The sequence below is a fragment of the Phaseolus vulgaris genome, chromosome 1 (assembly GCF_000499845.2).
Source record: "Phaseolus vulgaris cultivar G19833 chromosome 1, P. vulgaris v2.0, whole genome shotgun sequence".
Lineage (NCBI taxonomy): Eukaryota > Viridiplantae > Streptophyta > Magnoliopsida > Fabales > Fabaceae > Phaseolus > Phaseolus vulgaris.
The window spans coordinates 45,461,039-45,473,740 of record NC_023759.2 but is presented as its reverse complement, the minus strand read 5'-3'; the positions used below and the strand labels follow the sequence as shown (position 1 = coordinate 45,473,740).

Sequence of the window (12,702 nt, the reverse complement as noted above, 5' to 3'; positions counted from 1 at the left end):
ATCTCAAACGAGTGATAAAGCAGGCTAAAATAAGATTTTTTGTGGCCAATTATAAATTAAGTTTGATCCTCTCCAGATGACCAGTTTTCTCCAACCCCTCTATCCGTCACAAATTCTTGCTCATTTTTTCACCATCTGTTTTAGTCAATTGCTTCCTGCACCATAGCACCCGATTCCAGCGAAAAAAACGAAACTCTCCTTAAAAAAAAATTCCAAAATGTGTTCTATTTTTTTTTCTGGAATGAAATTTTATATTACAGATTTTTCATTTTTTTTTTCAGATTTTCATTTCCAAAACACAATAATCTCTTTTCCGAATTATAATAATCTCTTTTCTGAATTATTTTTTTCGGAATGTATTATTTTTAATTTTGGATTTTTTTTCCAAAATAGAATTTTAATTTTTGTTTTTGGATTTTTATTTCCGAAACTCAATAACCACTTCTGGATTTATTTTCTGGAATATATTATTTTCAATTCTAGATTTTTATTTCCGGAATTAAGGGCATTTTTGAAAATTAAAAAAATATGTTAGGTGCAGGTTAAAAAATGATTGGGTGTAGGAAGCATTTGCCTCTGTTACTATTTTTTCGGTAGGAAGCATTTGCCTCATGCTTCTGTAATTTTTTTTGGCTGTTGAGGTCCAAGAGGATCTGCTTTGGATGTTTCATGCGAAGCCCCTGAACGAGTGGAATTAATTTGGAGTTTATTCATCCTTACATAAATCAATGACAACACTTTTTCCCCTTTTTGAACTAATATCTTTCCTGATAAAGATCACAGCAGCAATGCCCTTTATTCTTTAATTTTTTTTCTCCTTCCCACTGTTAACCAAAATGCCTGATATTTCCGTGGAATAGCCTCAGGAAGTCCTTCCAAGTTACCACAACTGAACAATTTATTCCACGTTAAACCGATGCAAATTTATTACAGTTTATTCTCCACACAAGTTACGTGGGAAAATGTTCTACCTTTTGCCATGCAACTTTACATTAGCTTTCTACACGTGTTTTGGTAAAACATTAAACTACATCACTTACAAAAAAAACAAAAAGAACTAAAAAAATTTAAGAATTGAAAACCTAGAAGGCCAGTAGTACCTAACACAAACAACTGTAGTACAAAGCAGAAACTAAAATTCAAACCACTAATCTATCACCAGCCAGCCAGCCATAATTTTTTCTACCTACAGCATGAGATTATGGTTTTCACAATACTGCTTGCCATGAACTGGTATGACAAGTTTCCCTTCGTCACCAGTTCAAACTAGTCAATCCATTCACCAGCCATAGATGGGATTTTCTACGTGTGGCGGCAAGAGATGAAGGTCTTTACAGTGCTGCTTATCGTAGTCACGTGTCCCAGGTATTGCTCCTGTGCATAATCTCAGGAATTCATTCCCAGTGAGACAATAGTGAGCAAATGCTAAGCCTCCATCTACTAGTTCTGTCAGATTAGGCATTGAAACTGACTTAGCAACGAGCTTTCCTTTATTTAGGCTCGACTTTTCACCATTATTTTCCTTATTCATGATGCTGTCAAGCTCAGAATATTCCATAAATCTTTGAGTAGCGGCCTCCCAAGAAAGTTGATATCTTTGCTCAGGTGTTAGAGGATAAGGCTCGTTTTCTAATGCTTCTTTTACCTTTGCCACAAAGTCTTCGGATGTCTTGTACGTCAAACAGTTGGGAAATGACCTAAAGAACTCGTTTGACGGATGATCAGCACAAACTACAAATTTCCCCATGGCAAGTGCCTCAGCTGTAGCTGTGCATAGCACATCGCTAATGCTAGGATTTATAAAAACTTTGTACCTACAATAAGGATAAATTGTGTCAAAACAGGAACCAATTTAATAAAAAACAAGTTTCAGATTTGTCTGGGTAAGTAAAGCATGAGAAAAAATCACGGTAGGTGAATGTGCACTATGATGTATAAAAAATAGCTGTGGATATTGCATTTTCTGAACACAATCAATTGATTCAATTCACCTTAAGATAGGGGAGAGTAAAACATAGCACACTTTCACGTTGCACAATAGACGTGTAACTTCAACATTTATTTTCACCATTTCATTTAAGTGTGTTTCACAATAAAGTGGGGATTATTGTTGTGAATATATTTTACTATAAATTTCGGAGCTCAATTTTCAGATGGTTCCTACCCGTGAAGAGAATCGTCTGCATGATCTCTTCCTTTCTGAAAGCAGAGATTCAAATCTAACTTTCTCGCTGCACTCTGAACTTCATTAGCATCCTCTCCATTTCCAAACACATCCAACTTGAAGCCATCAAGGTCAGGCTTATGCTTTGCTAATAAATCTATCAACTCCTTATATCCCTTTGCCCACACCATCTTTCCCAAGAAATACGCCCCTTTTGTAAAGGAAATCTGCCCTAGCTCCCTCTCTGCAGCAATCTTTTCTCCAATTTTCAAGAACTTCGGATTCACACCATGAACATTGCAAATTACAGACTTGGGTAAATCCTGAGTAGCAGCTGAGAGACGAAGAACCTGAATGTATAAAACAAAAAATTTAGCATATTTTCTCTTGTTTAATTCTTATATATGATAGAACTCCTTTTATCAATAAAAACACCAAAACCATCTAGTAATCTCCCGAGTTACGCTGGCCTAGACTTTTTTAATTTCTCTTCTCCTTAAAGGAAAAGTCAGGTCAAATACAATTTTATAAAAAGCTTTAAAAAAGTAACTTTTCCAAAATAAAGGTGTTTCTACTTTTACATAGAAGGAAAGCCCAAAAAGAATACTAGCAATGATAAATTCCATACCTTGTGGCAGTATGCTCTTGTAACCCAGTTGTTTATGTGTTTCACAAAGAATGCCTGAAGTGCCCCATTTTTCTCCCTCTTGATATATTCTAAGTAATTTGTGTGGACAATACCGACAACATGGTTGAATTTGTCAGTCCAACGTTTGCCATGATGATACCAATTTAGATGTTCCGGCTCTTCCAGGATAGCAATGTCAGCATCCCTGGATGGTATAAATTGAGAAGTATCTCCAGCAGGTATTATACTCCGTCTTTCTTTTGAAAACTACATGAGAATGAAGAAATGTGAAAATTGACATAAGTTATATGAAACATAAAGGAAATTTTTTATTGAAAAGTTACCTTCCCAGGATAAAAAGAAATTTTGAAGTCTGCCTTAAAACCAATCCTTTCTTCAAGCCAGCTACGTATATAAACTTCCTGTTCTTCTGGTGAAGTAAAAGTAAGACTGCTGGGATAAACAAGCTCTTGATCTGATTTACAAAGCCATGGAACCAACAGAGTGACTTTCTGCTTTGCAGATTGTGATAAATATGCAGCTCGAAATAGGGGGTTTACAGCTGTTCCCGTCATCCAAGGAAGACTAGCAGTTGTGACTATTGCAACATGTCTTTCACTTTCGGACGGATCATGCTTAGCATGGTCTGTCCAGAATCCACCTTCATGACGGTGTCCTGTGCTCTGAAGGACGCTTGCTATTCGTAAATCCAACTCATCATTTATGTTTCCATTCCCAACAATAGAAGACTCTTCCCCAGATAGGGAATCCAATAGAAGATGGTTTCTGCGTTTGTTATACAAACTTTCAACTATCTTGTCACATATGTCTGCGATGAAATCACAATTGAACAAATCATCAAAAATTGAGTAGCAGATAAAGTGAACCCTAAAACCATAAACTAGACGACTAACTTCAGAGAAAGCAAAGATATAATCTTGCCAACTCACAAACATTGATCTTGCACCAAATTGCACTAAACAGTTTCACACGAAAATAACGATCCGTTAATTTCTGTTTACTATAAGTAGACAGAATAGAAAACAATATCTGATTAATGGAAAAGATTTCAAGCATGGCGTGTCAAGTACGTGCTCAAACCAATTGTATATTCACAAACTATTCATTTCCTATATAATTCTCAATCTCTAGCTGTTGAAATATTAACCGAGTAGATCTTAAGTGACGAATGATGGAGAATTTAAACAATAATAAGTTCAGATCAAGTGGTCAATATTTCAATTGAAAAGTATACAGCACCGTACATGAACTCTAAGGAATTTTGGCAGAGACAAATGAGAAATAAATATTATAGAAATTTATTGTCATAGAAACTCAGAAAATATGATGGAAACTAGAGAGAAAGAATTAAAAGAACAAAACAGAAATAAATAATAGAATTCTCTCCAACCATTCATGAAGGATCTCTCCCCTTCATGTACACAAACTATCAAATTCACAGAATGAGTCCCTCCCCAAACCTTATTTCACATATGTATTATTGAAAGGATTGTTTGCAATTGTGTGTTGTGTACACACGTGTATTCTTATTTATAAGGAAGAGATACAATAATAAGGAACAAAATCAATAATTAATAATGAGAAATATTTGAAAAAATAGTTACCTATTTGATGTAATAAAATCACATCATATTTCCTTATTTAATATAATCAAGTCATATCTTTAACACTCCCCCTCAAGCTAAAGAATATGTATCATACGAGTCAAGCTTGTTACAAATGTATCAACTTGAGAAACTTAGTGAACATGTTAGCCAGTTGGGTGTTGGAGATGACGAAGTCAGCAATGACAAAAGCTTCACACATTGATTTGGTGCAGGTGTGTGAAGATGACATGCAAAGGAGCCGTGGCACATGACAGCAGTTGGCCGTGAGTCCCAAAGTGTAGTGGTTTCCAAAAAAGAGCAGCTTCAAACACAGGGTCAAAGGATGTAGCAATACCTTGAGACTAAAAAAAATGTTCAGAGGGTACAGTGGTTGCTGGATAGCAAAATTTGCTTAAAGATCGTGGCGACTGCTGGAAAGCAAAAGTGGTCAAAAGGCACGGCGGTTGAAGGAGAGCCAAAATGCTCAAAAGATGCAACAACTATCGGAGAGTGAAAAATGCTCAGAAAGTGTAGCAATTGTAGGAGCACAAATATGAGTGGTGGCTGTTGGAGAGCAAAATTACTCGTAGGGCACAACAGCCGCTGGAGAGCAAAAATGCTCAGATGGTGTGGCAACTGCCGGGGAGAAATATTGCTTTGAGGGCATGGTGGCTGCTGGAAAGCAAAAAAATGCTGCAGTGGGTATTGTTTATCCAAGAGAGAAAGTCAGATCAGAGACAAAGTCAAGTTCAATACGTCTAGGGAAAAAGTCATAGCCTAACATCATATAATGACCAAACAAGTCACAGATGGTACCACTCTCATACTATATTGAAAGGATTGTTGGTAATTATATGTTGTGTACACACAAGTATTCTTATTTATCATGAAGAAGAGATACAATAATAAGGAACAAAATCAATAATTAATAATGAGAAATGTTTGCTAAGATATTTCCCTATTTGATGTAATCAAATCATATTCTATTTCCCTATTTAATGTAATCAAATCATCTCTTAACATGTATAATTAATCTCTTCTAATTAACTAACCAACTAGTTCAACAAAAGACTTAATGGACCGAATGACTAACAGCTGTCTTTACTCAACACTCACATTTCCTAGCAATTGATGTGATAAATTAAAAAGTGAATAACAGGAATGATTGTTTTGAAAATCTGAAATTGGATTACAGGTATACCCCATGTCAATCATGCTAATAAAAAACTCATTAATGTACTCCCTCACATTATATTAAAAATTATTGTAAAATACAATGACAAATGACAATATCTTAAATCCTGATCACAAATTTGTTGTATCTTGAATTTTATCATTTTCAGTGAATGATGAAGTTGCAACTAAGTATTTAACAATCAGATTGATTACAATTATTCTCAACAGGAAATTATTTTCTACTAACTATGTGCTGCTGACCTCCTCTCACAAAGTTGCATGAAATATGTGACGAGTTAATCACACTGTTGAATAACTAAGGGATGAGGCAGCTAACAAATACATCAGAAGCTGATGCCTTCCCGCTTGCCAATCACAACAAGAAAACATTACATTGGTTTGTTTTATTTACCTACTTTACCAGATACATGGAAAAGAATAATGTTTAAGATTTCAGAAAGGAAGGAGAAACTAACAAGGTGATTTAAAAAACACAAGAAAGTAGAAACAAAAAATCACTTTCCATTGCAAGCGAAAATGTTTCTACCAAAGCTTACTGGTTAAAAAAACAGAAAATAAACTTCCAGATAAGATGTATAATGTGGAAATCCCAAGTAATTGTGCATAACTATGTACCTCTTTTCACTCCAAGATGGTCCAAAAATGGCCCAGACTGTTTTACAAAGTAGGCAAGAAGTTCTGGTACATCCAATGGTGGCACCTCCTGTGAAAGATGTATGAAAATGTGAACCATGGTTTATGATTCAAATCAAGGCCACAAGCTCAGAACAGACAAGAATCAGAACTCAGATGTTAATGACGAGTGCTGAACACATCCATAGCATACATGATACATGTCACTGACATGCTTAGGTGACTTAGACCATATTTATTTATAATCATATATCCAATCTTCTCTTAACTGATTAACCTAATGTCTTAATTAAAAATGAATGTTACTCACTTGAAAATGGAAAATAAAAAAAATGTCTATGCCAACTAAATGAAGGAGATATTTTTTTATATCCAGCTAAATAAAATCAAAATAGTGGAACTTTATGCCCAGAGGCGCAAAATAAGGATCCGTGGAGTGGTGTATTGATCGTATTCAACAATGTATCATATATATATGCACAGTGATCCATTGAAAGTTAGATTAAAACCTTCAAATGACCAGTCACATACAAGTTTCTTCTTGTTTCTTTACACAAAAGTACAAAATATTTGCCCATACATATTCATATGAACAAAAGAACTTAAACATACTACGCACAAACCTTTGACTCCTGAGGTTCCTTGCACATTGATTTCTGCAAGAAAGTCAAGAAAAGAACATGTAAGTTCTCATAACAAAAGCACTTCACAAAATTTGCCCAATTGCCCAAAAAGTATAAACCAGCAAAACTCCCGAACCCTCATAAAGAACACTTATGGTATGCATTAGCCGAACACATGATTCACTGAAAATAAACAAATAAACCATATCCACACACATCTCAACCAACAAATGACTTGACCTCACTACTGTTGCATTGCACTCGTGCCCGAAATGTGGCTCTCACAAAAATCATGTCAAATTTCTTCTTAATTTCGTTCAATGAATCATTAAAGTAATTAAAACATCCAGTAGTAACAGAAACCAAACACAGATAACAGTTATCAGTTCTAAAAGTAATTTTTGAACTGTCGTCACAAGAAATGGTTTTTAACAGGTAATAACTAATAATATTCCTCCAAGTTCTAATTATAACCTCAATAATCCAACTGCACAGATATTTTGCACTAACAAATGCAGTGGTTTAGGCAAGCAAGTTCTTCCTCCAAAGAAAGAATGACCTAAAGTTAGCCACAACCAAAGACCCTACCCAAAACACACAGAACCCTACAATTAACTAGGTAAATTACGAAGAGCGGAAGAATCACAAACCAAGCTAGACTTGACTTTCTCCACGAATTCACTGTTCTTAAAAGCCTCGAAAGAAGAACCGCGCTTCTCAAACTCCTTGAGCCTGATCTTCAATGCCCGAATCGGTTCCCAATCCTTAGATTCACCCTCGCCTTCGTTTTTCCACTCCTCCCAGAAACTCAACCTCCTTCCCGTCTTCTCGAAATCCACAATCCCATCCTCCTCCGCCGACACAATAGCGTTCTTTATCGCGGAAAGGTCAATTCGAATCCGCGACCTCGGACGCCACTTCTCCAGAACCTTCTTGCTGAAATCAGGTGAGGAGTAGGCGCGCCGAATCTCCGACAGCTTCGGGCGCAGACTCTTGACGAACTCGATCTCCCTCGGCGGCGGAGAGCGCATGGCCGGCACCGAGAACGGCGGCGTCGCCGAATTGAAGAAGTGCTCGAGCTCGCGGTCGAACGACGTGGCTAGGTCTTTGAACGAATTCGCTCGGTCACGCATGAGTTGGATATCCGCGTCCGCCGAGTCTCGAACCTCGCGCCAGCCCTTTGACAGGAAGGAGAAGGCGTTCGATGAGGTCGGAGTTTGCGGATGCGTCGCCATGGCTCAGCTCCGACACCACTCTGTTGTTTCTAAGAGTGTATGCAACGCGTAAGAAAAACGAATTGTGTTTCGTTTCCTAAGAGCCACAAACGGAGATGGAGGGAGGGAGGTAGCAACCAAGTTTTAACGGCTAAGATTTGCGGAGAGTTCCCAAATTTTCTCGAAGCTTGGTTGTGCCACGTAGGATGTCCATGGATTACATATGATGACGTGGAATGATCACGTGCTGTGCTGATGTGACCAAATATGGTTGGCCCACGTCGCATCGCTGTGATTATGGACCGTGGATGGGGAAGGAATATTCGAGCCGCCCAGAGAAAATATGCTTAGTAAATTCTAAATCAAATAATACTACATACTTCCTCACTCAAACATAAAATATATACACATAATGAATTCAAATATAAAGAAATTTTAATTTTCCAAATCTTATGTAATATTAAAATAATTTTTAATAAATATAATTCGAAGATAATTAAAAAAAATGTTTTTGTTACATTAAAAAATATTAAATAAGTTTAATTCTTAATTTTGTTTAAAATTAATTTTAGGAGTTTTAATTACAAAGTTATTTTTCACTTCAGAATCGGAGTTTTTGAAACCACGAAAAAGTCAAATAAAACGAAGTTGAAGAAACAGAAAACTTATAATATTAAACCATGATAACAGAGAGATAAAATTGATAGCTAAAAAGATAGAGATAAAATTGATAGCTAGAAAGATATAAAAATATAAATTATATCTTAAAAATTATACTTGAAAAAAATTAAAAAATGTCTCATGAAAAAAGGTTAAAAATATTTTAAGACAATTATTTGTTTACATATGCATATATATTAGCTAACCTTTTAATTTGATAAATATACTGGATAAATGTTTATTTATGATTAAATTTCATAATGAATATATATCTTGAATGTATAAATTACATTTTAAACTTGTAATAAATATTTTATAGTGATCTAAAGTTAGTTTTAACAACTTGGTAAATTAATTCAAAATATAAAGATATTAATGATAAGTTGAAATCAATGCATAAGAAAGCTAAAAGTACAAGAGTGATAACAAGTATTAATAGAATAATGAAGTTTTATGAAGTTTGAGTTGGAAAGAATATAAAACAAATAATAGAAAGAGGAAATTTAAGTTTTTTTAGTCTTTGGTTAAATAGTAAAATTAAAAAAAGTATTTTAACAAAATGTGACCCTGGGATGATTGTTTAAAAGTTTTGGTGTTTTGTTTTGTTTCTCTGAACTTTTCTTATCCTTCCAAAGAATAAAGATAGCAATCTGTATTCCCATACTTCTCTTCATAAGTTGCTCCAAACAAACAAACGAGAGTGACAGTAGCGGTGAAAACATAACTCTGGATTCAAACATTAATAATTACTCTTGGAATGTAAATGCAAGCAGTGCATGGTAATGCGTACAAAGAAGTGATGGTTTTTATGACAAGCAATTGACACCAACAGCAACGGTGTGGAAACATGCAACAAAAGAGCCATCCAAGAAGACTCTTTCCTTCTCTCTGTGTCTATCTCTCTTGCTGCTGACCAAACAAATAATCACCGTTTCGACTATTCATCACATGGGGACCAAGCACAACAACTTTCTATCAGTGCTTATCTCGAAAATTTTACATCGAGATAAAACTTCCTTCTTAATAATATAGTATTAGAGTCTTTAAATTTATTTTAATGAAAAATTATTAAACCTATTTATCAGACATCTATATAACCATCCATAATATATATTTACGCATAACATAATATATATCTACACATGAATTGGTAGGTCTTGATAAATTTTGATACGTAAAAAAAAATGTTTTACATGTATAAATAAATGTAAATATAATCTTATAAATCAACTTTATAAAATTAAATTAGAATTAAATTTTAATTTTTAATAAATCAGATTTCGCTTTATTAGTAGACTTCTTTTCTCACAACATATATTTTAGTTTTACTCTTATATCGATAGCCATTACCATGACAGTGTGATTTAGATGCTCCCACCGTCTGGTTGTTCTGTGTGAACCCACTATGTTTTGTCCCATTGTGTTTCTTGTTTTTTTTATTTGGCGAACCTTTAATAACGCGACACGCGGGTCACGGTTATAGTCTTTCCTTTTCTTTTCCTAAATCCTAAATCTTATGTTTCACTTACAATAGTATTGGAAATAAATGATGTCCTTACGAAAATTACATACATGCACGCACTGCGTCCGCGATTGGAATAGTGATTTTGGGCTGCTCAACTCGAGGCCCATTCAAATAGGAAAGGTCATAGTTTCACACCTATAATACAAAATATTCCTACTTTAACCATTTTTTTATTATATAATTTAAAAGTAATTTGGATTATGAAATCCAGAAAATAGATATTATTTTCAAATTGTTCAATCTAAAAACTAAATATAACTTACGAATTATACAATTTGATAAAAAAAAACGAATTATAAATTATGTAATTAAAAAAAAATAAGAAAAATAATAGTTTTTGAATTCTTGAATTTGAAAGTTAAAAATAAATTATTAATTGTATATATTGGAAACTCTTTTGAATTACATAACTCAAAAGAAGAACAAAATGGAAATTTACATTTTTATGGGGCTGGAGGATGAAAATATGGAGGTGGATGAAGAAAGAGCCCGTGTCGCTTAACATACGTTTAGGCGCAATATTTGGGAAAACTTTTCGCATAGACGGGGTTTCTGTTTCAGATCATTTTTTTTTTTATGAATCTGACCCGCCATTACTAAATATATTACAAAAATTTGTTTTCATAATTTTTTTTTTTTACACGAGGTATTGAGTAATACAAAACTGGAACCTCAATCATCTGGATAATTCACCAATTAAGAAAATACACCCTGTTTCTGAAGTGAATAATTTACATCAGCCTTACTCTTCGCGTAAACAGGTAATTAACAAGGGGAGAATAACATGAGTCTTTTACATTTTAGTAACAAAGTATGGAATAATAAGTGTCATGATTTGGAAAAGCCTATGTTATTCTCCCACCCATTATAAAGCATGAAAATATCTTATGAACCTTCTTGTGGGCATCTCCATATTTTAGATTATATAATCTTGAAGTTAATCTTAGATTCAAAAATAGTTTACGGATTATGTAAACCATAATATATTTTTAAAAAATGGTATTTTGTATTATATAATCAAGAAGTATGGATTTGAGAGTAACTTTTGAATTTTATGAGTCTCGGACACTTCTTTTAAATGGCGTGTCTGTGTCGAATCATATATCGGACACCGACACTCATACGACACGTATCGATGAAGTGTCAAATTAAAAAAATATTTGTTGGATTTCTGACAATTCTAGCACGGGTATAACACAATTTTAAAATGGAGAAATACATTAATTTTCTAAAAACTCAAATTTATTGTATAAATTTTTATAATGATTATAAAAATAAGGAACAAATCATCTTGAACCAGCCATTAAAAACATATTTCTACTAAAAAAAGTTGAAACATACTTGTGCAAAAAAATCTTTATTGTCAATTTATATAATTCATAATTACATAATATATAGATACGTGTCCCCGTACTCTACATTTTAGAGATTATATGTCTTTTTGTGTCCGTGTCGTATTAGTGTGTGTGCTACAGAGTCTGGATTCATATTAGAAAAGACTCATGGATTATGTAATCCATAAACTAATCATGTATCTGGAAAAAAAAAACTTATAAATTATCCAATATGAAAGCTAATTACGAATTTAGAAAAAAACTTTCTAATTACATAATCTGAAATCTGAAATATTAGAAAAAGACATTTTTTAAAATACAAAAATTTATGTAGTGAAAGAAGCACATACGGAGGTTTTGGAAAATCATGAAACAGCCCGTAAAATAATATCAAATTCTTTTCTGGTCCAGTTATTCAAATTCAGGCTGCGAGTTTAGTTTTGCGTTTACTGACTTGGGCCTATCTACATTCCGGAAATGTTGGCAATTTCTTCCTGCATATTTACATTTTTCTTTCTGCACCCCTATATTTTTCAAAATATCAAAATTACCTTTTACAGTTTTTGGTGTTTCTGGAATAGTGGTTAAGTAAGCAAAGCGTATTTCCAGAATAGAAAATCTGTTTTTTTTTTATATATTTCAGATTGATAAATTCAGAATTCATAAGATATGTTCTGAAAATATTTTGAAAAAAATAATCTAGAAGTCATTTTTTAAAGGGGCAAAACAGTGTTATCTGAAAATGATGGGGTGCAGGAAGAAGTTCGGAAAAGTTTTACACAGTGGGCCGACTCAAAAGACAGTACTGCAATACATTACTGTACGATACATTTAGAAGTTAAATTTCAAGAGAAAAGGAAAAGGCAAGGGTCATTTTTTTCGGAAGATTTAATAATACCACAGTACGGTCTAAAAACTACTTACAAATCATGATTAAAAATAATTAAGTTCGATTGATCTGATTTAACCAGGACAACTAAAGATTCAATACAACCACATAAAATTAAAGATGATTCAACTCTAATTTTAGACTAATATCATTTATTCAGACTTACACTTAGTATGATAATAAGTACCTATCAAAGATCCAAGACCAAAGACCTCAAAACCCATAACT

General features: G+C 33.7%; 1 protein-coding gene across 1 annotated transcript; it reads right to left on the bottom strand.

The window, feature by feature from the left end:
• Positions 1-880: 880 nt before the first annotated feature.
• On the bottom strand, positions 881-8,266 carry LOC137814634 (digalactosyldiacylglycerol synthase 1, chloroplastic). The gene is made up of 7 exons (XM_068617459.1): positions 7,503-8,266; positions 6,853-6,885; positions 6,212-6,299; positions 3,137-3,621; positions 2,793-3,059; positions 2,165-2,514; positions 881-1,814 (listed from the first exon to the last, which is right to left on the bottom strand). The coding sequence occupies exons 1-7, from the start codon at positions 8,085-8,087 to the stop codon at positions 1,280-1,282; spliced, it is 2,343 nt and encodes a 780-aa protein (XP_068473560.1). The 5' UTR covers positions 8,088-8,266; the 3' UTR covers positions 881-1,279.
• Positions 8,267-12,702: the final 4,436 nt, after the last annotated feature.